A 27,366-nucleotide genomic window follows, 5' to 3' on the forward strand; every position below is an offset into this window, starting at 1 on the left:
AGCTGAAAGCAGCCTCACGACTACATGCCTTGGTCCTCATGGGGGATTTTAACTACCCCGATATTTGCTGGAAGACTCACACAGCCAATCATTCACAGCCTAGGAGGTTCCTCCAGTGCATTGATGATAACTTCTTAATGCAAATGGTGGACAAACCAACTAGGAAAGGAGCGCTGCTGGATCTAGTACTCACCAACAAGGAGGGTCTGGCTGAAGTGGTGATGGTCAATGGCAGCCTTGGCTGCAGTGACCATGAGATGGTGGAGTTTAGGATCCTGTGTGGGAGGAACAGAATACCTAGCAAAGCCCCAGTTCTGGATTTCCGAAGGGCCAACTTTGGCCTCTTCAGTCAACTGCTAAGGGAAGTCTCATGGGAAAGGGTATTAGGTGATAAAGGGGCTCAAGATAGTTGGTCAGCATTTAAGGACCACTTCTTCCAAGCTCAGGATCAGAGTGTCCCAATGGGTAGGAAATCAAGTAAGGGAGCTAGGAGACCGGCGTGGTTAAACAAGGAATTGCTGGGCAAACTCATGTGGAAAAAGAGAATCTACAGATTATGGAAGGAGGGGCTGACCACTTGGGAGGAATATAGGACAGTTGTTAGAGGATGTAGGGAGGCAATTAGGACAGCTAAGGCCTCCTTGGAACTTAATCTTGCTAGTCGGGTTAAGGACAATAGAAAGGGCTTTTTCAAATACGTAGCAGATAAAACTAACACAAGAGGCAATATAGGCCCACTGCTGAACGAAGTGGGTGCCCTGGAGACAGAGGATATAAAGAAGGCAGAGGCGCTGAATGCCTTCTTTGCCTCTGTCTTTACTCCTGCAGACTCTCCTTGGAGGCCCAAGATTCCTGTAGCCCCAGAAGGAGTCAGGACAAAGGAGGAGCTTCCTCTGATAGATGAGGATTGGGTTAGGGATCAGTTAAGCAGACTGGACATCTGTAAATCGATGGGTCCGGATGGAATACACCCGCAGGTGCTGAGGGAGCTGGCGGAGGTCATTGCTCGGCCACTCTCCATCATCTTTGGTAAGTCGTGGGAAACAGGAGTAGGTGCCTGAGGATTGGAGGATGGCAAGTGCCACACCAGTCTATAAGAAGGGCAAGAAAGAGGACCCGGGTAATTATAGACCGGTCAGCCTTACCTCCATCCCTGCCACAAGGGCAAGTGTAGAGTCTTGCATCTGGGGAAGAACAACCCCATGTACCAGTACAGGTTGGGGGTGGACCTGCTGGAAAGTATTGAAGGGGAAAGGGACCTGGGGGTCCTGGTGGATAGGAGGATGACCATGAGCCAGCAATGTGCCCTTGTGGCCAAAAAAGCCAATGGCATTCTAGGGTGTATTAGAAAGGGTGTGGTTAGTAGGTCAAGAGAGGTTCTCCTCCCCCTGTACTCAGCCTTGGTGAGGCCGCATCTGGAATATTGCGTCCAGTTCTGGGCCCCTCAGTTCAAGAAGGACAGGGAATTGCTTGAAGGAGTCCAGCGCAGAGCCACAAAGATGATTAAGGGAGTGGAACATCTCCCTTATGAGGAGAGGCTGAGGGAGCTGGGTCTCTTTAGCTTGGAGAAGAGGAGACTGAGGGGTGATCTCATCAACGTTTACAAATATGTAAAGGGTAGGTGTCAGGATGATGGAGCTAGGCTTTTTACAGTGATGTCCAGTGACAGGATAAGGGGCAGTGGGTGTAAACTGGAGCAAACATCACAAAAAACTTTTTTACTGTGAGAGTGACAGAGCACTGGAACAGGTTGCCCAGGGGGGTTGTGGAGTCTCCTACGTTGGAGATATGCAAGGCCCACCTGGACAAGTTCCTGTGTGATATACTCTAGGTTACCCTGCTCTTGCGGGGGGGTTGGACTAGATGATCTTTTGAGGTCCCTTCCAACCCTTGGGATTCTGTGATTCTGTGTTGGGACCGGTCTTGTTTAACATCTTCGTCGCTGACATGGACAGTGGGATTGAGTGTGCCCTCAGCAAGTTTGCCGATGACACCAAGCTGTGTGGTCCGGTTGATAGGAGGAAAGGGATGCCATCCAGAGGGACCTCGACACGCTTGTGAGATGGGCTGATGCCAACCTTATGAAGTTCAACCACGACAAGTGCAAGGTCCTACACCTGGGTCGGAGCAATCCCAGGCACAGTTACAGACTGGGCAAAGAAGAGATTCAGAGCAGCCCTGCAGAGAAGGACTTGGGGGTGCTGGTCGATGAGAAGATGAACATGAGCCGGCTTCAGTGTGCGCTCGCAGACCAGAAAGCCAACCGTATCCTGGGCTGTATCAAAAGGAGCGTGACCAGCAGGTCGAAAGAGGTGATCCTGCCCCTCTAGTATGCTCTTGTGAGACCTCACCTGGAGTATTGTGTGCAGTTCTGGTGTCCTCAGCATAAAAAGGACATGGAACTGTTGGAACAAGTCCAGAGGAGGGCCACGAGGATGATCAGGGGACTGGAGCACCTCCCGTATGAAGACAGGCTGAGGAAGTTTGGGCTGTTCAGCCTGGACAAGAGAAGGCTGTGTGGAGACCTCATAGCAGCCTTCAAGTACCTGAAGAGGGCCTATAGGGGTGCTGGGGAGGGACTCTTCATCAGGGACTGTAGTGACAGGGTTCAAACTTAAACAGGGGAAGTTTAGATTGGATATAAGGAGGAAATTCTTTCCTGTTAGGGTGGTGAGACACTGGAATGGGTTGCCCAGGGAGGTTGTGAGTGCTCCATCCCTGGCAGTGTTCAAGTCCAGGTTGGACGAAGCCTTGGGTGGGATGGTTTAGTGTGAGGTGTCCCTGCCCATGGCAGGGGGGTTGGAACTAGATGATTTTTGAGGTCCTTTCCAACCCTAACTGTTCTATGATTCTATGTGGAAAGTTCAAACTCCCTGCCATGCACTGTAATCACCCTTTCATCCAGTGCTAAGAGAGGTTTCCAGTGTGTCTGGGAGAGCTGTCATCCTAGAAGCACCACCTCTCCAACTCTTCATGTGTTAGATACAAGCTCCTATAACAGAGCTTTAACTTGATGTAGGCCAGATTCACCTGTGGTGTAATTCAAGTCTACTTAAGCCAAGAAGCTAGCCTGTTATCATTTTTCTCCATAACCATCTTTTCACAGAGGACGTGCCTCTGCCAACTCTGAGGCTGTGATTAGGGAAGAGTCTGTATTGAACTGTTGACAGTATGTTTGCAGAGTACTAAATACCACTGAATGTGATCTGTAAATATTTGCAAGAGATTTGCTCTTTGCATAGTTTGCATGCTGGTATCTGCTTGGCTGAGTAAATTACTAATAAAAATCACATTGTGAAAAAAACATAGTCCACATTGATTCTTTGGAAATATTTTATTAAAGACACGGAACTATTTTATTAAAGACAATGGCATGATAAGGAAATAACATTCCTTGGAAATTATATTCTCTCCCAAGATTTCAATGCTGGAACAGGCACTATTGTTCTGTGCAGCTGAGGCAGCACATGCTGCAGGAGGGCAGGTTTTCCTAGTGAGGAACCCTAGCAAGGCTGACACAAGGGACATTTTGGCTGAGGAAGTAGAGTCCTTCTCCTTCACTAGTCCTTCAGCAGGACTAGTGCCTGCAGCTAACTGTACACTGGGCAGACAGGCTTTGTCTCCTCTAATGGGGATGGAAAAGAAGGGACATGTTTCCAGGCCATTAACTGATGAATTTTTCCTAACAGAAAGTGAAACATACTCTGACTGGTCAAACAGAAAGATTTTAAGCACACTTCTGGCATAGTTGTGGCCACAGAGGAAGTAGAAGGGTCAGTAGAAAGATTAGAAGTGCCAAGCCAGGGATACAGCTAAATTCTCATGAGAGCTAGTGTTGACTTCGTTTCTGCTCTGCTGCATTTAGGTCATCCATCAGAACGCTCTGCAGTGGCTGCTTCCCCTTTTGAAGGACAACCCAAGCTGATGTAAAGGATCTGGGGATGAGAGAGAATCCCTCAGAAAGTAAAGGTGGAAAACCAACATAAGCGAGAATCCAAATAGTGGAAAAAGTGGGTTCCTGAGTGGGATGGCAGAGAACGAGGAACTGCCATCATGAAAAAAAGAGTAGTCACCAAATCCCATCTTTGCCTAGAGCTGTGTCAGAAGGATTTTTAAGTGAGAGGTTACGAGTGCTTAAAAATAATCACCTGGAACTTAACCCTGTATCCTTTATGCTGAAAGCAGGGTTTGTCATGCTTGAAGACATCAGCCACAATAGGGAATCAAGCTCAAATGCTACTTTCCTAATCAAACAGGCAGCACTTTGCACCACACCTCATTTTGAGTGTAATGTATTTAAATCAAATACAGGGCTTCCTGCTTCAGTCCTCCTTCTCCCTTCCTCCTCACACCATAAACCAAGACTCTGATCCTATTCCAAGAACACCTGATGATTACATGCAGCTGAAACCGGAACTGACCGAATGCTCTGCAGATGTTGCTGTCGATTTGCTTTTTTCAGCCTGTGTGTGTGCAACAATGGACTTGCCAATGGATTTTGCATTGTTTTCTCTCTACTTGCTGCCTTAACAGTAGCATCCATTGAACCATCAGCCTTCTGGCTTTCGACAGGCACAGAGGGAAGTGGCTGTAGCTATTTATATAAATCAAAGAAACAAGGACCATTACATCAGTGCCTGGCAGTGCTGCTGTCAGCCTCCTGCCTGGTGGCATTTCTGAAAAGATAGCATTCTACCCACCACCTTTCCACTCCAGGATTTATAGGTTTGACATTAAAATATGAGGTGAACAGAAACCTGCACAAATGAACTCAGCATGGAGCAGACATGATTTTTGTTTGTTGTGATACAAAACCAAAGCTAGTTATTTTAAAAAAAGCCTTCTGACTGGATTCAGACAAGTTCTGAGACATCCACATGTAGAAAGAGGCACTGTATCATGACGAAGCCATCAGAGTCCACACTTGTAGATTTCTTTTAAAAAAGAAAAAACAGTCCAAACAAATCACACAAGTCTTAACAGTGGAAGCACTGGTGGAAGAACATGGTAGCTGCTCTTACGGTACAGCATGTGCACAAATGCCTACAACTTTTCAAATAGGGGTCCATGCAGTATCCACAGAAGCTAGAGGACAGCAACATGTGGTGCCATTCTGAGATCACATACAGCCAGGGCAAGAGAGGTCGGTTAACCAGTAACATACTTTCTGGTGCTCAATTTCCTAAATAACAATCTGTTTAACTGAGCTGATTATGAATTTTTTTTCCTTTCCATGTGGGGGGCATATCCCAGCCAAGGGATTCAGAAACTTCACCAGGGCTGGCAGGGGAAAGGGCAGCAGGAGGCAGCAGTCTCAGAGGGTAAACTCTTGGTGGCATATCAGAGTTTCTTCTTTAGCCTGTCCAGGACACTGTAAGCTTTCCAGCCTCCACCCAGGAAACCCCAGGACTGCCAAATCCCTCAAAGGAATGAGGTGGTGGAAGGTGATTGCCTGAACACCACTGGGAACTTGGACTGACTGGAAAGACAAAGAAGGGCATGTTTACACCCAAGGATGGCTTAGGATCTGCCTCCCCTTTCCAGAGCCTACAAAGAAGCAAAGATGGGTTAAAGCTTCTTTTCCTCACTACCTTTCCTGTTTGATTAACTTATTGCCATCCTGTCAGCCAACATGAATGTTTTTGATATAAACACATCCTCATGCCACTTCAGCCACAGAGCAGCAGTCACTCTGTAAAGGCCCAAGATCAGCACTCAGCCAGATCCCTTCAGGCTTTCTTTGACATTCCTTTCTGGACTCGGCCCCATCGCAGAAGCAGAGCAACCACTTTCCATCATGCACACGTCACCCCACACTCCACAAGCACACTCATCAGCTGGCTAAGGAGCATTTGCCTTCACACCAGCATCCATTGGCAGAAATATGCCCTCTGCCAGGCAGTAAAGCTGCGACACTCCGTGTGCTCCAGGCTGGAGCTCAGCCTTCCCAGCACACGCACACACCCATGCACACAAAACACAGATGGGAAGGTGTACACTGGATGCAGGTAGAAATGAGGAGCAGAGAGGATAGAGTGGGACTCCACACCACCACCGTCTCCTCCCACTACATGAAGTCTCCTGCACAGCTTGGCAAAACAGCTCCTAATGAACACCAGGCTGTCAGAGGTATCCCACAGTATCATGGGGGAGCATGCTGGCAGGGGAGCCTTGCTTCATTACCCCCCAGACTGTTGCACATTTCTGTGTGCATAAGCTGGGATGTTTTGTACATGTCCAACCCCAGCTCTGCAACAGTTGCAAAGCAGTCCCAGTTTCATACTGCAACCTGGGCTGTTTGTGATGTTCCCCAGCCCACTCCTGTCATGGCAAATGGACCTCTCTTGATGTGTATGCCCCCAAAGACCACTTCACAAAGTGCAGACAACACACTGTCATAAGCTGTTGCTTGTATCCATTACCTTTCCTTCAGCTCTGGTATGTCTTTCTGCCCCTCTGCTCCACAGTGATGCCTTACAAACTAGTGATATGCTTTTCAATTGACTTCAAAATGCTCTTCAAATTACTTGGTCTTACAGCTTCACTATGATCTCTGATGATACCAGTGTCTCTTATGCCTCTTTAAGGCTGGCAGGTGTGTATTGCCTCCATCCTTACAACTGGATCATGTAACTGTAATCTAATGATAATCACTTTAAAATATCAGTTATTTACAGGTAGCATCCAGCTGCTCAAACTTAAAAAGTCACTACTCTTCCCTTCCCATGTAAGGCACACCTACATAGTAAGGGGAGAAATAAAAGTGTCTCCAAAAATATATAGACACAAAAATACATCCATGTCCCTAAATCATCAGTGGACAGATATTTGCTTTCTTGGGCTGCACATGCTTTATTTTCATTAAGATGATAGTCTGAATGTGAACAGGAAAACCACCAAACAACAAAACCAAACCCCAACAGCCCTTTATTTTATCATACTGCATTGCTGTTACAATCCTTCATGGCAGGCTGTTGCTGCACTGGTAACTGCTTTCTACACAGTGCTGGCAGATTTCTTGCTACATACTAGGTTTGCAGCCATGGCCTGTGAACAAGAATTGTCATAATTATGCTGCCCAGGGAGTCAAAATGTATGTTTTTCCAAAAAGTATGCTATTCAATGTTCAGGTCACTGAGGATAAAGTGCCATATTCATCCAAATTACACTGAGGGGAGGGAGCCTTCTGCATTTATGGTTTCTAAAAGCAGCAGGACTTGCAGAACTATGTAATTTTCCACCAAACAGGCAAAACTACTCACAACCATCTGAATGCAGTGCCCACACACACATAGATGCTAGTAAGTTACAGACTCGTAGCCAAGAATTAATGTACACTATTCACAGAACAGGGAACCCTTCACCCGTAGCCAGGAGCTAAAGGCTGGCCTTGGCTGAGCTTTTCTAAGGCATGCTGCTGAATATTTGAGGAGGATGACACTAATTTCTCTAGTAGTATTATTAAAAGTTAGAATGATCCTTTAACCTACTCTTTATCCACCTTGAAATTTGCTTACTTTTTATAAACCAATTATATATATGGAAAATGAGACATGAATTACACAAACAGAAACCACACTGTCCTGGCTGCTGATTTTTGTCTTCCTCCCTGAGTTTTTATCCTAAATGCACCTGGGTTGTTTAGATTTTCCTCTAATGTTCACAGGTACTTAGGACAGAATCACAGAATGGTTTGGGTTGGAAAGGAAGTTAATGCTCATCCAGTTCCACCCCCCTGACACCTTCCACTAGACCAGGTCGCTCCAAGCCCCATCCAACCTGGCCTGAGTGCTGCCACAGATGGGGCAGCCACAGCTCCTATGGGCACCCTGTGCCAGGGCCTCACCACCCTCAAAGGGTAGAGCTTCTTCATTATACCTAACCTAAATCTCCTTATTTAAGTTTGAACCCATTATCTCTTGTCCTATCGGTACAGTCCCTAATGCAGATAATTTTGTTTTATTCCTTTGACTTTATTCATTGTTTCTAACCTCGACTATTCTAAAAGTTATGCCTCACCTATCACTCTGAGCACAACTGTAACTTATCAACTCGTTTAACTCAAATTCTTTCCATTTACTTAGACGCATACGATACCCGACGATCACTGCTGCTGCGGTTTAAGATCTGCTGAAAAGCTAAAGTCAGACAAACGCATAAGCAGCGTTTTAAAGCCAAAACGCCACTCCGCACTCCACTCACTCCTCCCGGGCAGCACACCAAGGCTCCTCCTGCAGCTCCCCACAAGCGTGGCAGGCGGCCGCACCGTCCCTCTCCTCCTCCAGCCAGCCAGCAGGAATGAATCTCCTGCTGTGGCAACACCAACGCGGACCATCCCCGTAGTGCACCGGCCCCGCACGGCCCCGCAGCGTCCCGCGGGGCCTTCGCCACGCCACCGCCCGTGGCGCAGCGGCGGGCGCAGGCCCGGGCAGCGCAGGTACCGGGGCGGGGCCTGGCCCCCGGCCCTCGTGCCCGCGCATTCCCTGCGGTGCTCGCCAGCAGAGGGACCCCGGGGGCCACCGCGCGGCCTCTCCGGAAGCTCGGGTTCCGCTCCTCCGCACAGGCCGGCGGGCCGCGGTTCTGCCGCCGCATGGCCCCTGCGCCGCCGTAACGAGCCCGAGGGCTCCCATCGCTGTGCTGCCTGCTGCGCGCACCGAGGCGAGGCGAGGCGGGGCGGGGGCGGGAGTCGGTTTGGGCAGAGCCGGGCTGCGTTCTCCTTCAGTGTTACGCCCTGTCCCAACGACAGCGGCCCCCAAAACACTTTTATAGCCTTCCCAAAACAAAGCTGGCTACAGCACCACTAGTGGACAGGCTGTGTCTGGAATTTACAGCCCGTAGGCGTTCATTCCTGCCAGTAATTAAAAGTGCAGTGCTACCCACTCTCACACCCGTCAGCGGCAGCCGCATGCACAGCGGTGCAGCACTGACATGCTAGAGGTAAGCACGTACTCTCCAGGCATGGGCTGCGGTGTCTTCACGTATTACGATAGTGAAAGGCTCTGCCACGTTCAGGTAGCCTGTAGCAGTAGCTGGGACAATTGCTTTTAAATACTTCCTGAGTCACTACAGCCTTTGCACAACCCAGATCATTGCTTAATGGGGAGCACAGCAAGGACAAAGTGTAACAGGGCACCAGCTGCCTCAAGATAGTGATTTAAAACCAATTGAAAATGGAACACTGATAATAATTTGCTTTGGTTTTCTCCATTAATCACATTGAGGAATTGGTGGAGGTACTTTACTTTAAGCCACCACTTAGATACAAACTAAAATGAGAAAATCAAACACATATAATAAGGATAAGCTAACATTATTGCAATCCAGTGGCCACTAACTTGTACTGACAGCCTCTCCAGGACAGAGACAAATAAGCAGAACTGAAGAATAAAGAAGCAGGAAATGACTGCTTCTTGAGTTCGTCAGTAGCACGAAGGCAACATGGGTCTGAATTCCAGTAACACCAACTCTCAGCTGGGAGTCTTGAGAGCAAGAGAATAGGTCTGTGTCCATCCCCACAATGTGCTGAGGCTAGAAACGACCTCACCACAGAGCACAGGCTCATTGCTGGGGAACCTTCTCACCCAGAGCCTCTGAAAGAACAAATGCCCCTTTTAAAACTTTGTTTGAGAGATATACACCTCAAATCACAGACTCCAGAAGAGAAGACCAAGAATAATGGCCTGAAATTGAGAGCTGCTATTAGAAAGAAGTGGTGAATGCTCCAACCCTGCCAGTGTTCAAGGCCAGGTTGGACAGCACCTTGGGTGACATGGTCTAGTGTGAGGTGTCCCTACACATGGCAGGGGGGTTGGAACTGGGTGATCTTAAGGTCCTTTCCAATCCAAACCATTCTATGATTCCATACAGATGTGCTCAGAAGAGAGATTCTCACCTCTTCTCTCTTAACCCTCAGCTGCCGATGCCCATGTACAGAGTTGGTGCCATCTCTTTCTAACTTTCAAAACAGCACCAAAAGTCCTGGCGGTAAGAAGTGTTAAGAGTTTGTGCCAGTGCCATGAGGTGCTCTTGTTAATGTTCATAAACTGCTCTTTTGTTTTCATCGATAAGTGTTGGTACCTAAAATTTTCCCCATTCTGTTATGCTCAAAAACAGCAAGAGAAAGCAAACGTGTAACTAAATAGAAATATATAACAACAATTACTTTGTAATAATTGGAAGTGTAAGAAAAGTGCCTAAAATAAACATGCTGTGCCAGAGATGAACGTTAAGTTAGGCTTTTAAAATGTCTTCATGTTTAATAATCTAAAATGCTGTTAAATTACAGAGGTAAAGCTGTCATCAATATATATTTTATTTCCACAGTGTCCCTTTGTTCTTGTCATTGTTGGTTGGTCACTTTGAACAGGGAGGAGTGGGGAGAAATGCTTTTGAAGTTTGGAGTATATTCTGGTTTTGATTTACAACAGAGGTTTGATGCCTCCTTGATGTGACCCCTACTACCATAAACAGACAGACAAACGTAACAGTAGATGAACAAACATCTGGGATGTATGACATTGCCAGCTTGCCCCAAGTGTTCTTCCCAATACTTCAAGCACATATTCATGTCCCTAAGGAGGCTGAAAGTATCTTTCTTGTCCAGGTTACCATACAGTGAGTTAAGCATTTTTTACTTTGGGAAATACAGCGAGAAGGTTTTCCATGTGAAACATGCCCCTGGAGCCCTAGTTGTCTCCTAGATGTATACATGGTGCTTTATCTAGAGCTCAGGGTGAGGGGTGGCTGGCTTTTGTCACATCAGGAACTGGATGTTTCTGACTGCAGTTTCCCTGACCTGGACAAAAACTCACTTTTCTCCAGGGAAGGACCTAAAAGGAGATATTAAAATTCATTGCACATAATGTGCTGCTGGCTATTGGCAGGCACCTTGGGAACGTCAGACAAATGAAGCCTCCACTGCTGGTTTAGGCAACAATGACCATGACTTCAGGGAATAGAGAGTGCAACAGTATGTTGTGTAATGTGGTTTCCAGGCAGCAGGATGGAGAACAGGATGGAAATCTTATTAAATATCCCTGGACAAGCAAGGGTAATCAAGATTGGTGCTGGACTGGTTACCAGGAGCCACAGAATTGTTCACAGTTCAGTATTGGCTGTGAATAACCAAGGCTAATAAAGAACATGACTTTAGTTCAGTACAGAACTTGCAGCAATTTGTTCAGAGGATGAAAATGAGAGGCATATTGTAAAGGTTTTGTTGCCCAAATGTGAATCACTTCGGGAGGCAGTGAAGTGAGGCCATCCTGTGAGTTGTATTTCCATCCATGCATCTCTCCACAGCCCTCTGCCTCACTAAGAGTGTGAACATGCAACAACCATTAAGCACTTTCTGTGCATACATGATGTACATCATAGCCAAGACCTTCAGCCCTGAAAGCACACACTTCTGTGTACCTGAGCTAAAGAAAAAGCTGGTTGGACTTAGCATGCTATTGCGACCAGTAAAAGGAAACAGCCACCCATTTTAAGAGCTTGCAGTTCTTTCTTGGTGGAGGATGGAAGCCCTGACTTGGTAATAGCTGTTGAAAACAGGATTTCTAAAATGGCAACCCTCATTCAACACTGTGCCTGTTCCTTTTTCATCCTCCTTTGTGTAGCCAAGAGGAGTTGCAAGGGGGAGAACAGGGCCTGGATTTCCTCTTTGATTCTCTCATCATCTTCTGACTAGAACTCCTAGTGAGGTAACTGAGGGGAAGAGTTGGGATACTTGTCCTTTCCTCCTCCTCTGCTTTCTCATCAGCTGTCAGAGTGAGCATAAATATATGCAAGGACCAGATTCTTGTCAAGAGCCAGCCTGGAGAGTCCAGTGCCCATTTTCCATGCCACTGAAATAGTGCACACATGGAAAGCACCATGGTGCCCCATGCATTGGAAGGGTCATCCATGCTTTCCAGATGTGCCCTTAAGTTTCCCCCTCCACCTCCAAAAAGGAAGGAGAAGGAAACAGTTGACATTCTTTGAGTTCACCGCTTTTATTTTACCTTCTTGGGTTGGCTCAAAAATAGACTAGGGAAGGGTGGCTCTGAGACAAGTTTTAGGTCTGTGAGTGCAGGAGGAAGAGCTGAAGGAAATACCTTCCCAACAGATATTCTCTCCTCCTCTGGCCCAAAGACAGCCAGCATATGTCAGCTAGAAGAGAGATTCCCCAGCAAATCTGGGGGGAAATTCTGCCTAGAATTAGGGGAAATGAGAGGGGTCTGTGCCATAAAGCACCAATATGGTCAAAAGTCATCTCTGCAAATATTTAGTAGCTGCCTCTAAGCACTAGCCCCATCCTCTTTTTTAACCCAAAGAAAAGCCATGGTAACACATTCATTTTCTAGGTTCTTTGTTATTATTTTCAAGAGCAGGACAGTCATTCGAGCTCTTAAATTTGAGTACTGAAAACTGGTGGCTGTAGAACAGCAGCACCTTTCATTTGTCCTTCACGTGAGTTAGAAACCTGATAATTACGAAAGGGATGGGGCTGAGTGGAGCTTGTTGCTGGTCTAAGAGATGAGCAGGTTGAGTTCTGGCTCTGCTTCCTTCACTGGGTGTGGGCAGGAGATTTGTCGTAAGGGAATGGCAAACCCAGCCAAAATAGGGAGGAGGCTGCTGGGCTCACATGGGTGAGGAAAGAGATAAAAAGATAAAACAGTTCCAGAGAAGGAACATCACAGTATGGTGCCCCCTTGCCCGTATGCATGCCTTTATGCCCAAGAGAGCTAGCAGTTCTCTATTGATCAAGGAGCATGATCAAGGAACCCTGGGAAGAGAATCCAGTTTAGTTGCCATGCTCCTCAGTTCAGCACTGGGATTCACAGTAATTTTGTTGAGCAACTATAGTGGAAACCCTTGGAAAAGGGACTGAAGCTTCACCTCCATAGTAGAAAGGGTCTTCCCACTCCTGTGTTGTCTGTTGAAGAAGAGAAGAGACAAACCAAGGTGTGCAAAAGGGTGTGAGAAAGAAATAGTACAAGAGAAAGGAGAGTGTTATTTGAGGGCGTACTGGGCACAGTTTAGACCCGGGTATGTCTACAGGTTCTCGATGTGCCTGAAGCTGAGGGGGCTGTGGAGGTGGAGGGGGACTCCTCATCCGTTGTGTCTCCCTGCTCCTCCTTATGGAGGCCGAGGCTGATGTGGCTCTGCAGGGCTGCTGGGGTCAGCCACTCCTTGGGGAGGCAGCTCTGGAGGAAGGGGATGCATGAGCTGAAGTAGGCCAGGCGGTTCACCCAGCGGGGGATCTCTTTCCCACATAGTATCTGTGGAGCAAACCAAAAAGGAGCATGGTTAATAGTACCACAACACGTACATAGTGGCAGTGCCATCCCCGTCTGCACCAGTAGCTCAGCAGGGTGAATTCCCTGTTGCTCGGAAGAGAGCTATTTGAAACATAGGGAGCACCTTCTGCAGTTAGAAACAGCTGCACATCTGCAAGTGACTACACAACTGCTTGACAAGCATGAAGAGCCCTGCTGGCTCTTCATAACCCTTGTCAGCATCATAGCAGAGAACAGGGAAGACATTCATGGCCCTCAAAGGCTTTGGCCATTCTGTTCTCCAGGCAGTCCTTGGGTAAATGGACAGGCCTGCTGGTGCTTCTCATCCAAGACCTGCTCATATGATATTTCCTAACTGGGAAAGAAAGCAGCAAACAAAAATACTAGCTTCTCACTAGGCCTGTATTTCATTGTAGATTCTTATGGCACACTCGGATTACGCTCTGCTAGCACAGATGCTGTTTTCCAAGGTCATATCATATTCAGCACAATGAAGCAACCTTGCTGTGTACAGCAGACCCTTTCTTCTGTAGCATTTGACCACACATACATTCAGGTGCCAGGTTTTGATGCTGTATCTGGGCTAGGTTGCATAAGGAAAGTTTCCATTTTATCATTTCCCTTACCAGACACAGAAAAGGCACATGGACCTGATCAACTGGGGTGCCTCAAGGGCTTGTCTTTAGTAAATATAATGTCGGTGTGGCCCCACGCCAGTGTATTAGAGCCTGAAGACTGTGGCAGATACAGTAGTCATAGGACCCAAATTCTCCTTCCCTCCCAGCACTGTCTCCCATGGAGCAAGACAGGCGGGAACAAACTCCTCCCCACAGACCTTGTCTCACAATTTACGTGAATTAGTGGTTCCAGGGTTGTCCATACTGAACCTTCTGCCAATACTAAATTCCTCTGCTCTTCCTCCTACCCTCTTCCCATCTAAAACTACACTGAATTTAATACTAATTACTGCAAAAACTAAGAGGGTGTTTTTCTGTAATCCAGTAAGGAGATTATTTGGCGAGATGTCTGTTGCTGACCAGGGAAATGCAGTACTTAAGAGTTTTGAGAGATTTTCAGGGGGCATGTCTGGAGCAGTTGCTAGAGGATGGGCTGTGCTGCGTTATAGTTCTAATAGCTGATGACCAGCTGGTACTTCATATGTGTGTCCTGGGCAGAGCGATCTAAGCCCCATTCCAACAGTCACCTTGAGGATAATGGAATTAGCTTGCTCCAAGAGTGTGGAGCTTCCAATGAGGTGTAGAGAAGGTGGCAGATCTGTGACTCTGCTAATTTGACTATGGAACTCACTTTATTTTGACGTGCATTGTTTAAAAATCAATGTGTGAAATTGAAGACATTATCATTAGGTACTAGAGAATGAGCTGAGCCATTTAACTGCTAAAACTACTTGCAAGCATAGTCTGTTCTTTACCTAATACATCCCAAGGACTTTCATTTCAGTTCTTACCAGTGCTGCATTCTACTTAACCTCAGATACAGTGACATGAATCTGTATTTTCTAAATTTTTAATGTGGGGTCAATTACTTTATTAGCAATTCTTTATCTGCATACAGATCCCTGGTTTCCATTGCTAGAGCTATTGGCTGAGCTTATAAACAGATGACCTCTCCAGCTGCATTTAAGAGTCATTCATAGAACATTTGCTGATCCATTTGATTTTCTTACCAGACATACCTGACCATTTTCACAAGAATACTGCTTGATTTTTTAAATTGTATTCAGTATGTTCTACTCAAACACTGAACCTGGGCCAAAACCAAAAAGTGCAACACAATTGCCTCTAGATTTTGTAGCAGTTCTCTTTCTTCCTCTCCAGGAACTTAGGCAACATATTGACTCAGTTTGGTCTCCTTGTGGTGTATGCATGCATGCAAGTTGAGTTCTCAAGCAGTCTTAAGTCTCAATAAAGACTTCCCCTCAATATTAATAGAAAAACAAAACCAGGGTATGATTCTTCAGAAAATTAGCTGAAACAACATGTAAGAACAAGGTAAGACTGTTTGAAATGGAAATAACATTTTTAAGAGTTGGCTTTATTTTCTAAGCAGATCCCCTAGCAACTGAAATAGCACTTCCCAATGTGCAAGCAATGCTGAGATGTATGCCTTTTGTAAATGAGAGCTTCTTCACCCAGAATGAATCAGCAAGGCAAGACAGAGCCAGAAAAAGAACAGAGATGAGTGGGCATCAGGTCATCAATCAGCAAAGAACAGTTTGTGGAGCTTAAGGATATGATGAAGTCAAAGCGGTTTCCCTATCCTCAGTCATGCTTGTCCTTGCCTCTTGTCAGTGAAGGCTCATTACTATTCCACAGCAAAACACAGTGCTCAACAGGAGCAAAAGAGCAATGGTGAGGAATGCTGCTAATGCTACAGCCTGCTCCTGTGGGTTTCATTCCTTACCATAAAGCATATTGTGCTGGAGCATCCAGCAATACTTAGCTAATAAAGAAACATTAAATAAACCTGACTGCAGTGGGACTAAGCTAACTGAATTTAAATCAAACAGCACAAGCAAGATGAAGTGGGTGTTTTCCAATTGTGTATGCAGCCACAGAAAAATCCACCTACTGCAGCTCATTAGGGCAATTCTCAACTCAAAACCACACACTGAAATGATAAGCTCACAGAACCCTGTTACCACCCATTGCTTCCACCAACAGAACTCTTTTTTTAGATGCTTTTAGAGTTTAGGATTTTGCAGGATTTTTTTCTTCCTTGCCAAAGTGGGGTTTTTCTTTTGAAGGGAATAAATTTCTCTGTGATGGGCCGTGTACTTGTTCTGTCAGAGTTAATAAACTGTTATGGATCAGAAATGCTGGTCCTGACCATCATACCAAATTGTCCTGCTACCATCCCTTCAGGAAACTTGACAGATGTGTAGTGGAGCCTGAGCTTGACATTGGACAAGAAAGTAGCTGAGGCTTTTGATATGTAACTGACCAGAGAGGAACTTCAAAGGAACAGTCACAGAAGGGCTAAGCCTATACAGGATACAAGCCTGAGACACAAGTTCAATGGCTAGTTACAGTTTATCTGAGGCATAAGAGTGGGATGGGAAACCCTTTGGAGTACATACTGGCAGCAATGCCTGGAACATCTCAGCCCATGTAGGGCTTCCCTAACCTTTGCAAACCTCTTGTGAACAGTGCCCAGCTATCATTGCTGAGCATAGCACTTCACCTTTTTCTCACTGTCAGGTACTTGAAGGTATGAGTTATTCTCAGCTCATAGAGGCTGCCAGTGCCTGTCACAGACTGAAATCCAGCACTTGGGATAGCAAGTGCAACTTCTGATTGCCCACCAAGAAACCAGTCCTCCTTTCAGGTAGAAGCTTCATCAAGGGCTCTATGTACTTGCAGCTTCCACTAAGCAGCACCTTGTGATATAAAGCCAAGTCTCCCATAGCTGCAGCTGCTTCTAGGGACTCTGTAAGAACTGCATATGACCCAGCTAGCATCTGCAGAATCAAGTGGAAACAGCATATAGACATCTATGGCTGAAGCCAAACCTATGAGAGAAATGGGACCTGACAGTTCGGGTGCTATTTGTAGGCAACTGTCAAACCCACACCAGGTTTTAAGCTCATCGAGAAGCAAGTAATCTGGAATACAGAAGGATCCTCTGAACATCCTAAGCTGTGTCATTTTGCACTAAACAGTCCCTGGTTAAAATGTACAAACTGCCCTGAGAGAGAGGACTGCACCCCATTACTCTTCCCTCCCCGTGTGCCCTAAGAACTAGGTGTTGCTGCTCAGCAAAGCCTTAATGCTTCCCTGTAAAGCTTTACTGTGGGCAGGGGAACAGCCTAGCAGCTAGGAAACAGGGGTTTAAATGTCATCCAGCAATGGAAGCAGCAGTCTCCTGCCTTCTAGAGGACAATGCTATGAATGTGCTGCATTTTCTGAGGGCTTTGAGTCTTTAGGCATATACTGGACAACATCTGAGATAGTCTAACAGGCTGAGCACCGTGCAAAATGAAGTGAAGGGCTGGTTATTTGTAGATCCTAAAAGAAAGCTCTCAAATGCAATAGGTTCTGTGCTGTGCTGAATGGTGTAATTGGGGCAATTCAGGCTATGCAAAGAAGTATAACTCAAGACACTTAGGAGTTTTTCCAGAGTGAGCCTTCCCAAAGGCACCATGTAGTGCTCCGATCCATGAAAATGAAGATAAGCAGAGGCAACATTACATTCCTCAAACAGTACATGCTAATTCAATTCTTCTACCATTAGGAAGCAGCAGGTTACTACGGATGGACATAAAATCAGAAGAGAGAATACAAGAACTCATAGGAAGAGGGAAAGACCTTCTGTCTGTCAGTGTTGGCAGGACTCCTAAACAAAAGGTTCCAGTCTCATGGATTTATCAACACACTTAACTCCGGACACTTTATCAACATGCACTGGTGAAAAGGACAGGGATTTTCCTTGCTGTCTTCATCTGTGGAAAGGCTGCATCTGTTCTCAGACATTTGCACATGCAAAGGCTCAAAGGTCCCATGATGGTCTGTCTAGAGATGAATTCCCCAGATAGTGTGAACCAACTTAGGTCCAAGGTATTATGCTTATTTATAACAGATAAGGAAACTGGGGTTTTGATTTGGTAAGACAGATGCAGAAATCAGATAAAATCTTTTTGGCTAGATAAATCACATTAATGGGAAAACCTGAAATAAGTGCAGAGGCATACATGGCAAAATCAGCCCTTTCTAAAAAATAATTGAAATTATATGCTAAGAACTTGCCATTTAGAGGTGGTTGATTTTGGTTTAAATTACTTGCCATCTCCTACTATTCCCCTGCACAAGCAGGTAGATAAGGGAAAGAAAATGGACTGAGAGCTGGAAGGTGCTTGTAAGAGTTATCCCACTAATCATTTTTGTTGGGCTAGAGGACTCACTCAGAATAGCAAAGCTAGAAAGTTTAACAATGGAAAAAGAAGTTTACACTTCTGTAGCAGCCTTCATTTAAGTCCTTACCAAATACTTCATAGATTTCAACTAACATGCAAACTACATCTAGAAATATCATTTAATGTTGGTTCTCTGCATTGGCAGAGAAGCCACATCTGGAATGCAATGTAGCAGTTTAGTAACTACATGCAGTCAAAATTGTGCATACATGCAGAAACAAGACAAAAAAATTACATCCATCCGAAACCGTGAGGATGAATTTATGGGTGCAGGATGTCTTTATTAGTAAGCTTTTTCTAAATGTACATGGCAGTTGGAAAACAAACACAGCCTGTTCCCCGTAGAGCTAACAACATTCAAAGGCTGCTGTAATAAAGCAAGTCATTCCATCAACTTCAGCAAGAAGTGGCTTAGGTGCCAGGACATAAAGCTTTCCTAATGTTCTTTCATGTCCTGTGGTTGGTCGTCTGCTTGTTTCTTCATTTCCTTCTCTCCCTTCTGTCTGTTGGGAGCATTGTGCCCCCTGCCATTAACAATCGCATGTAGGCTTTTATGCAACAAAACTCCAATATCCTCCTCCACAACAGAAGAAACTGAAAAGCAATTGTTGACTAAGGAAAACATGAGTATTACTTGAATACTTAGGATCTGCTGAAGACTCATTTATTATAAAGCAAAAGATTTGTGCTTTTGACTGCGACTCCATTGCCACCTGAAGCTCCTTTCTCTGGTGTTTAATCCTTTCTCTCTGATAGCTTTCAGGCTAAGAAGAGCTTCCTAGTTTTTAATATTTTTATGAGAACTCACATGTGCCTGGGGATGGGCCAAAAAGCTTTAGGCTTGAATTATTCACTGTCAGGAAAAAATGCTCTCATTCGGTCCTTGATTCAGCAAACCTGCCTTTTTCAGAGAATTTGCTGAAAGTCAAGCTCCTCTATGGAAAGCAGAATTCTGATGTAAGTTTGTTACATGCTCTCAGCTTTGCTTTGGATTGCGAAAGAATGGGTAAATAGCCAGAGAAAACAATTACGTGCCATCTCTTGTCACTTCAACACAGCTCCACACCCTCTATCAGCAGAGTAAGATCCCTCCGTTTACCAGAGCTTCAGCCATGTTGACAAAGGACAACCAAGACAGGTACACTATCAGGGAAGTATACATCAGACATAGCTCTAAAGCCAATCACAGAGATATTTTATGCTGCAATTCAGTCACAAGATGTATGTATTTCCTTCTATCACACTGACATGCAATGACAAAGCCCCTCTCTGCTACCATCAATAGGACAGATCTTTACCAATAATACAAAGAAAAAGGGAGAGAAGCCCCAGAATCCAGCCTAGAGGTGATCTGCATGCAAGCAAGATCATTGTGAGATCATCAGCTGCCTCCCAAGGAGATTCAGATTGTGTGACTTCACCAAGCATTTCCATCCCATCTGGCATGCAGGTTTAATATCACTGTGGTGTCAGCATCAATAGTGGGTATGCTTGGTGCCTACTTCAATCCTCTGTAACCATCAGGTTGCAGGATTCATTGTGCAGGCTCCATCTGTTAATCTTCAAAGCAATTCCTACTGGAGACCATCCTTCTAGGCTGATCTGAGAGTCCTACTGACTTCAGGAGACTGAGAGCTATTTACCACCCAAGTTGAGCACTGAAGTCCTGCAGCTCTGAGACTCTGACGGCAAAGCATTCAATTGTGATAGGGTCCATAATCCCTGCTCTGTAGGAGCCAGCTTCATCTAGGATGCTAACAGATTTTCCAAGGCTGATCTAAGCCACCTCAGATGCTTAGGAGACTCTTTCCTGTGTCAACAAAGAATGAGCCAAGCTCACCATGTTAACCTCCATTTTCCAAGGCCTCTTCAGCCCAAGAATATGACTCCCAGTTCCCCAAGATATTTTTCTCTCTCTGGAAACTTCTGCAAATTCTACAACTTCAAAATGAGCTTCTAAAACCACAAGCACACAAATTCTGATTTAGGCCTCTCTCTTCTCCTGCTGAAATGTGTTATTTCCTTGTTTATGTAAGTAAGTAGGACAGTTCCCACAGGAGAGGATGAGTGTCTCCCTGCTCCAGAACATCTTGTGGCTGATATTCAGGAGAATTTTTCATGGTATCACAGAATGGTTTGGGTTGGAAAGGACCTTAAAGCTCATCCAGCTCCAACTCCGTGCCACGGGCAGGGACACCTTCCACTAGACCAGGTTGCTCCAAGCCCCATCCAACCTGGCCTTGAACACTGACAGGGATGGGGCAGCCACAGCTTCTCTGGGCAGCCTGTGCCAGGGCCTCAGCACCTGTTGAGGGCTTTTAAACCAGCAATGGGCACGTGAGCGATCCAGGACTCTTGCCATTGGTTAGAGTTCGTAGTGAGGACTAATGGCCCAGTTCCGGTTACTTCAGGGCAAAGTTGTGGCCACGTATGCGGAAGTTCTGCAGGAGGAAAACAACTCCCGGATGCTGAAGAAGGAACCAATCAGCTGTCTTTGCATTAAGTGTAGAAACCAATCATTGTAAAGCTTAAGCACGTGACCAAGCTTGGAAGCTATAAAAGGCAGTGCTCTGAAGTGAATAAGCGTCAGTTTCTGATTACATTAATCAGCGTGCTCTCCGTTGGTCTTCTGCAAATGGCGCCCGAACAGGGACCCTCTTGCTGTTGCTTGACTGAGCGAAGAAGACAGCTGGAATAGGAGGGGAGTGGAAAAGCCGACCGAAGAGGTTGCTGTCCCAGCAACTGAAGAAACAGAGTGCATTCTGAGGTATCCACACGGAAAGGGAAGTGTGAAGAGAGGGAATCTCACCCTGAGCAGGTAAGCGGTCGGGGAGGAGATGGGAGTTTCACTGTCGATAGAAGAGGCGGCAGTAGTAAAGCTCCTCCAACATATCCTTTCTAAGAGAGGATTAACATATGATGACAGTACCTTAAAAGCCCTTTTAAAATGGGCTAAGGACCGGGAGCTAATTTCGGGAATGGGTGCAGCTTTTGAGCTACACACCTGGGACCAGATTGGATACACTTTCTGGGAAGAAATTAGAAAGGGATCCAAGGAGGTTCATAAATTAGCTACCTTGTGGCGACTGATTAAAGAGACTTTAGAAGAAATGAAAAGCGAAAGGGCAGCCACTGCATCTGCGTTCGCTGCGCTTTCGCCAAATTCCTCTGGGACAGAATCTGCTTCAAATGAACTATTTTCCCTGATATCAGTGCCCGGACCGGCGCCAGTACAAGCCTTAATCGTAAACCCCCTTCAACCATCACAATCAACAGCTCCTGAAGTGAAGAAAAAAAAAAAAAAGTCATGGACCCATTGCCCCCCCCCACCCCCCCGCACCTCCTCCAGTTGCTGCCACGGCTGCGAAGACTGAGGACAGAGATGAAGATGATCCTTTTGACCTGGAGCATATTCATCCAGAAGAGGAGTCTGATTTATATCCCCCAGAACCTCATGATAAATGCGCAGCTGTAGAGGGAGAAGCAAGATGGGTGTGGGATGCAGATGTATTGTGTGCTTTCCCTGTGATGTAGGTGCTGGATCAAGACCCGCGGTGGGAAGGTCTCTCGTATGCTCTTATCAGGGGTATCGGGCTGGCCGTGGTGGACAGTGGACTTGGAGCCCCATATACAACTCATTTGGTACAGTCTCTCTGTGATACTCATGTACTAGAAGTTGGCAAATATAAGTATGTCCATGTTTCTATTGACACTTGGAGACCTTTATAGATATTGCTGGCCACTTCTGACGTAGGCTGGCCACCTGTGTCGGAATGAGTGTGCATTTTGGTCAGTGTAAAAGCCCAAGCCTCACGCAATGTGGGGGAGGCAGAGCCTCTGCGGGGACACTCGCTAAGGTTGAGCCTGCCACCTCGCACTGCGATGATGCTTCTTGGAGCTGGTTTCCTGATAGCCTTCACAGGATCCTTGTGCCACGTTCTGTACGTGGGACTGTGTAGTGGGAGTAATGATTGTCTGGATTTTGTGTTTCAAATATTGTAGTTGTGTGGAGTGTGCTTGTGGGATCCCATATGTGTGTGTGTGCGTGTGATGAGGGCAGATGGTGTTCTGTGTATTTTTTTGTTGTCGGTTTCATGTAAAAGTTTTTAATAGGTAGCAGTTTAACATTTCAGGCAAGAAAGGGTTAATGCAAAGTGCGGTTGCTGGCAGGTATTTATGGTTGCTGCTGAAGCAGCCAGGCAGCTGTAGCTGCTGTGCAGTAGGCAGGCATTTATAGCTGCTGCCGAGCAGGCCGGTGTTTGTAGCCGTGCAAAGCAGGGTGAACAACTTGGGGGGGGGGGGGGGGGTGGAAAGAAGGTTATTTGATAAAGAGTTCAGTCCCCATGTTCAAAAGAAGCTGCCCTCCGATTCGGCTCCCCGTGCTCCACAGCTGGAAGGGCCAGGATGGACACTGGAGCCATGGAGTGAAGAAAAAGAAAAAAAAAACCCAGAACAAAACCCACAAAAAACCAAAACCAAACAACCCCCCCCCCCAAAAAAAAAACCCAAAACAAAAACCATACCTCTCCATCTATTGAAGTATTGACGCTGTTTGTAGAGACACCACAGACAAAGCCTAAAGAGCGCCTGCAACACAGTGGGCGCATGGTAGGAGCCTTGCTTAGCGTGTTTAAAGTAACCTGGGGATGAATCCAACTCTTGGAGGAACAGATCTCTTGAAACAAGAACTGCTAACTGAAAAAGTGAGAGGGGCAGTGCAACCACAAGCTTTATCAGCCGTCACCTAAGCAGCATCAGGGTGGCAGAGAAAGAAGAAAAAAAAAATGAGTAACGATGCAGCAAACTCCTTGACTGTTATAAATGTGCAGTTTACTTCTGCAGCTGCTTTACATTCCTTTTGCATCAGAATGCCTCTACTTTAAGGAAACACTTTAACCTGTCTACTTTTCAAGAACTGATAACCCGGAAGAGGGGGTATATTTGTGTCCTCCTACCTACAGGTCCATGGCAGCTGCCTGCAAAGTTTGTCAAGCCTTGCTATGAGTTGGACAGACGAGTGGAAAAACCCAATGCCTCAGCTACAGGAGCCGACCGTGAATACCCCAAGCAGAATCAGAGAAAAATGAATGATTGCAAAACATCACTTGGAGGCAACTGAAAAGTAACAACTTGAATAAGTGTGCTTGTAAAGTAGCTATTATTAGAGGCTGTGATTTTGTGTATAAAAGCACCTGTACTTACTAGCCAGTTGCTAATATGAAAATACACCTTGTATTGTATGGATTTGTCACTTGCAAAAGAGATGTTAGAGCATGCAAATTTGCAGCAGCTGCTAGAAAATGCTAAGGCAAAAGCTAGAAAGTTTCTAATATGACGGTAGTGTTATAAAGCAGGTAATGGAACAAATTAAGAGGGTGGGAGAACTCCACTGGTAAGAAATTTCTTTGGCTAGTCCCTCGCTGCCATCAGCATCTTCAACATGCTGCTGCACCCTGTAATAGTTACTTTGCTAACGTAAATCTGTATGTGCTTTGCCATAGTAGTGAGTTGTGACTGGATGAAGCAGGTGAAACTCTGCATTGACAACAAGGTGCAAGGACTGAGGTTGGCCAAATGCCCGCTACCACGGTCAAGGGAAGGCTGGGTTGGCCTCTGTGTTTGCCACCAAGAAGAACCTTTAGCTCCACTGTTGGCTGCAACCCAGCAGGTGTGGAGTGCTGGGGACACATGTCATGCCAGACCTTGATGTGAGGGATGGCCTCCCCTGTTATCAGAGAGCCATCCAGGAGAAAAAGGGCAGGCCCAGCAGCCTGTGGCTGGCATATGTTGGAGGTATGATCTAGTCCAAATCCCCTGCTCAAATAGGGTCATCTAAAAGATATATATATAAAAAAAAAAAAAAGGGGGAATGCAAGAATTTTCTCCAAATGACGAACGATTCCTTGCCCAAACCACTGGTTCTGTATAAAGACCTACATGATAACGAGTGGAAAGGACCAGTGCCATTGCTGACATGGGGTCAAGGATACGGCTGTGTATAGCTATCGACAGGACCATACTGTCTGCCAGCGAAACGTATAAAGACCCAGAACTCAACAACATAAAGAAATGGCAATGACAGAAATCTTTGTAATATCTGTTCTATTCTGTGTGACCATGGGTAATGGACAAGTATACTGGGCACATTTGTTAAATCCCTTATTCCAACCGGTTACATGGTGTGTAGGATTCACTGGTATGCCACATGTTATAAAGATTCAAGTGACTTCAAATCAGACTAATCTTACTGAAGTAAAAGGAATTGTAAAATCTTGTCCTGCATGTCAACACACAGGCTTTGGCCTTGGTGTTGGAGTAAATTCTCGAGGCATATTACCGCTACAACTTTGGCAAATGGATGTCACTCATATTCCAGAATTTGGACACCAAAAATACGTTCATATCTCGGTCGACACCTTTGCCATGGCAATTTGGGCCATCGCTCAAACTGGAGAAACTTCTCACCATGTTGTGAAACACCTTCATGCCTCTTTTGCTGTTTTAGGTGTACCCCTATCTCTTAAAACAGACAATGCTCCAGCCTATACTTCTAGGTTTCACTGCTTTTGCTTGCTTTGGGGCGTGAAACATCTCACCGGAGTCCCTAATTCACCCACTGGACAAGGAATTGTTGAGCGGGCTCACCAATCCCTTAAAAACCTGTTGCTTAAACAAAAAACGGGGGAGAACGGCGTAGGACCTAGTGAACGCTTGGCAAAAGCATTATATGTGTTAAATTATTTACGCCTGGCAGGAGAAAGGGAAGAACCTCCCATGGTAATTCGTGGTAGTGCCTTAAAATCAGGGTTAATTGGCGTCCCTCACCTGCGCCTGGCGGGCTGGACCAATTGGATAAATAACAGGACGGTTTTAAATAGCTCTTTCATTAATCAGACATGTCATAGAATTTATGATTGTACTATTCCAGTAAAAAAAAATAGCCTGCTCTTATGGGGAAATGAATCAAACAGGGATGGCTGGAGCAATGATCATTAATGCCTTAAACGCCACAATGCCTTGGGACCCTCAGGAGTTAGATCTCTGGGGATTCTTAGCAGGCAATGGGTCATGTTTTTATTTTGGGGGATTGGCACCTACAGGGGTAAACTTTTATAAGAAATATATTTGGACACAATAGACCAATATGTCGAGTATTTATGATTATAAAAATTATAGAAAAAACGGATATTGTAATGGAGCAATAGGTGCTGAGACCCTGGGTAGTATTTCTATTTGGAATAATAATTCAGCAAAACAATTTCCTAAAGGATATTTTTTAATCTGTGGACATAGACGTTGGCAAGGGGTACCAAAAAACGTTCAGGAAGGGCCATGTTATATAGGGAAGCTGACTATGTTTGTTCCCAGCATGAGGGATATGCTATAATTTTATAAAAGTAAAACCGAGCAACGAAAAAGAAGATCAGTAGAACAACTAGGGTATGAATCTACCTAACCATTCTAGTTCAATTCATCAACAACTATCCTAATTAAAAGATAACATGAAGAAATTAATGATCAATCATGGTTTGGATGGTTGGCTCCAAAGTTTAGGTATTGCTGTGTGGTTTGCAGATTTGTTTAGATCGGGCATTACGATATTATTAAGCATTATAGTATTTGTTGTTATTATTAGTATAGTATGGCGTTGCTTAATACCTGTAGTATCGCGAATGATTAAAGGGGTCTGGATCGCTCAAAATAAAGAAGGGGGATTTGTTGAGGGCTTTTTAACAAGCAATGGGCACGTGAGCGATCCAGGACTCTTGCCATTGGTTAGAGTTCGTAGTGAGGACTAATGGCCCAGTTCCGGTTACTTCAGGGCAAAGTTGTGGCCACGTATGCGGAAGTTCTGCAGGAGGAAAACAACTCCCGGATGCTGAAGAAGGAACCAATCAGCTGTCTTTGCATTATGTGTAGAAACCAATCATTGTAAAGCTTAAGCACATGACCAAGCTTGGAAGCTATAAAAGGCAGTGCTCTGAAGTGAATAAATGTCAGTTTCTGATTACATTAACCAGCGTGCTGCCCACTGATCTTCCGCAACCACACTCTCAGGGAAGAATTTCTTACTTAGATCTAATCTAAATCTACCCTCTGTCAGCTTAAAACCATTCCCCCCTTGTCCTGTCACTACAGGCCCTTGTAAAAAAATTGCTGAAATATAGAAGAAAAGGTAAATAAATCTTTAGTCCAGCTTGCTCTCCCAGACATCAGGAAGATTCTCTCTACCCAGGAAGCTCCCAGTTAGTTACAAGTGAGTATGTCTCACTACCTAGAAGTTCTGTTTGAACCTACAAATTGTCCTAGCAAAAGTGTTACTAAAACTATCAGATCCCTCTAAAAGGCTCTGCTTTTGATGACATGGTTTAATCCAAAAATCCTGGTTCAACTCAAATAATTAGTTAAAATTTTAGCCGTTTATCCAGATGGCATCTCTGAGCATTCTCCCCTGGATCTAATCCTTTGGATCAGGAAATCCTGAGCAATAACGAAACAGATTCTCTAATATTTAAAGGAATAAAGGGGTGGGAAGGGTCAGTGGGTGCAAAAGGAGGCTGGATAATGAGTTACCAATCTGTTCTCCTGAATGGTTTTTAATTCCTCAAATCCAAATGACCTTAAAGAGCCTTCTGAAGAATGAATGGTCACATGGATGTGAACTATGCATACTGACTTCACAACTGGTTCTAGTCTTCAATAAATTTCTCTATTTTGATAATAGCAGGGAAACTGCTACAAAATACACAGGGTTTTGATATTTTCTGGTCCTTACGATACATTACACATATAAATCAGAAAGAAATCACTCCTTGTCGAGAAGAGGGAGAAAAGACATAAATGAATAAGATCTCCTGTCACTGCTGTTCTCGGGTAAAGTTCCAATATAAACAATTTTTAAGGTAAGTCAAATCAATACCTCTCAGTTAATTTCCTAATTATGAAGATCAACTTCATATCTTATCAAAAGGGCCCATAAGATCCACTGATTTTGTTACTGTTCCACCACTGGTATGAACAGTATGGAACACTATTGGGGAATAAAAGGGATTATCTTCCCTGGTGCTAAGAAGCCACACTTCTTCATTAATTGTATGTCGTATGTCCTATAGCAAAATGATGAAGAGTTTCCTTAAATAGGGATCATTCCGG

At 45.2% G+C, this 27,366-nt stretch overlaps 2 protein-coding genes and 1 long non-coding RNA gene across 3 annotated transcripts in view; 1 reads left to right on the forward strand and 2 right to left on the reverse strand.

Moving 5' to 3' along the window:
* C6H11orf24 (chromosome 6 C11orf24 homolog) overlaps window positions 1-8,373 on the reverse strand; it is a 36,977-nt gene extending 28,604 nt beyond the window's left edge. The window contains exon 1 of the mRNA XM_065683175.1: window positions 8,203-8,373. The gene's annotated coding sequence lies outside the window, so the exon portion shown is untranslated. The remainder of the gene's footprint in view (window positions 1-8,202) is intronic.
* A 1,186-nt stretch (window positions 8,374-9,559) lies between these two features.
* Window positions 9,560-27,366, reverse strand: part of LOC136017986 (deubiquitinase DESI2-like) — a 63,965-nt gene continuing 46,158 nt past the window's right edge. Inside the window, exon 6 of the mRNA XM_065686799.1 lies at window positions 9,560-13,262. Within this exon, the coding sequence (XP_065542871.1) occupies window positions 13,020-13,262 (243 nt within the window). The 3' untranslated portion in view covers window positions 9,560-13,019. The remainder of the gene's footprint in view (window positions 13,263-27,366) is intronic.
* On the forward strand, window positions 20,809-23,453 carry LOC136017987 (uncharacterized). Its single transcript, XR_010614172.1, has 2 exons — window positions 20,809-21,031; window positions 21,427-23,453. It is a non-coding gene; the product is annotated as an uncharacterized LOC136017987 (long non-coding RNA).

This window comes from Lathamus discolor, chromosome 6, assembly GCF_037157495.1.
Source record: "Lathamus discolor isolate bLatDis1 chromosome 6, bLatDis1.hap1, whole genome shotgun sequence".
In the NCBI taxonomy this organism is placed as follows: Eukaryota; Metazoa; Chordata; class Aves; order Psittaciformes; family Psittacidae; genus Lathamus; species Lathamus discolor.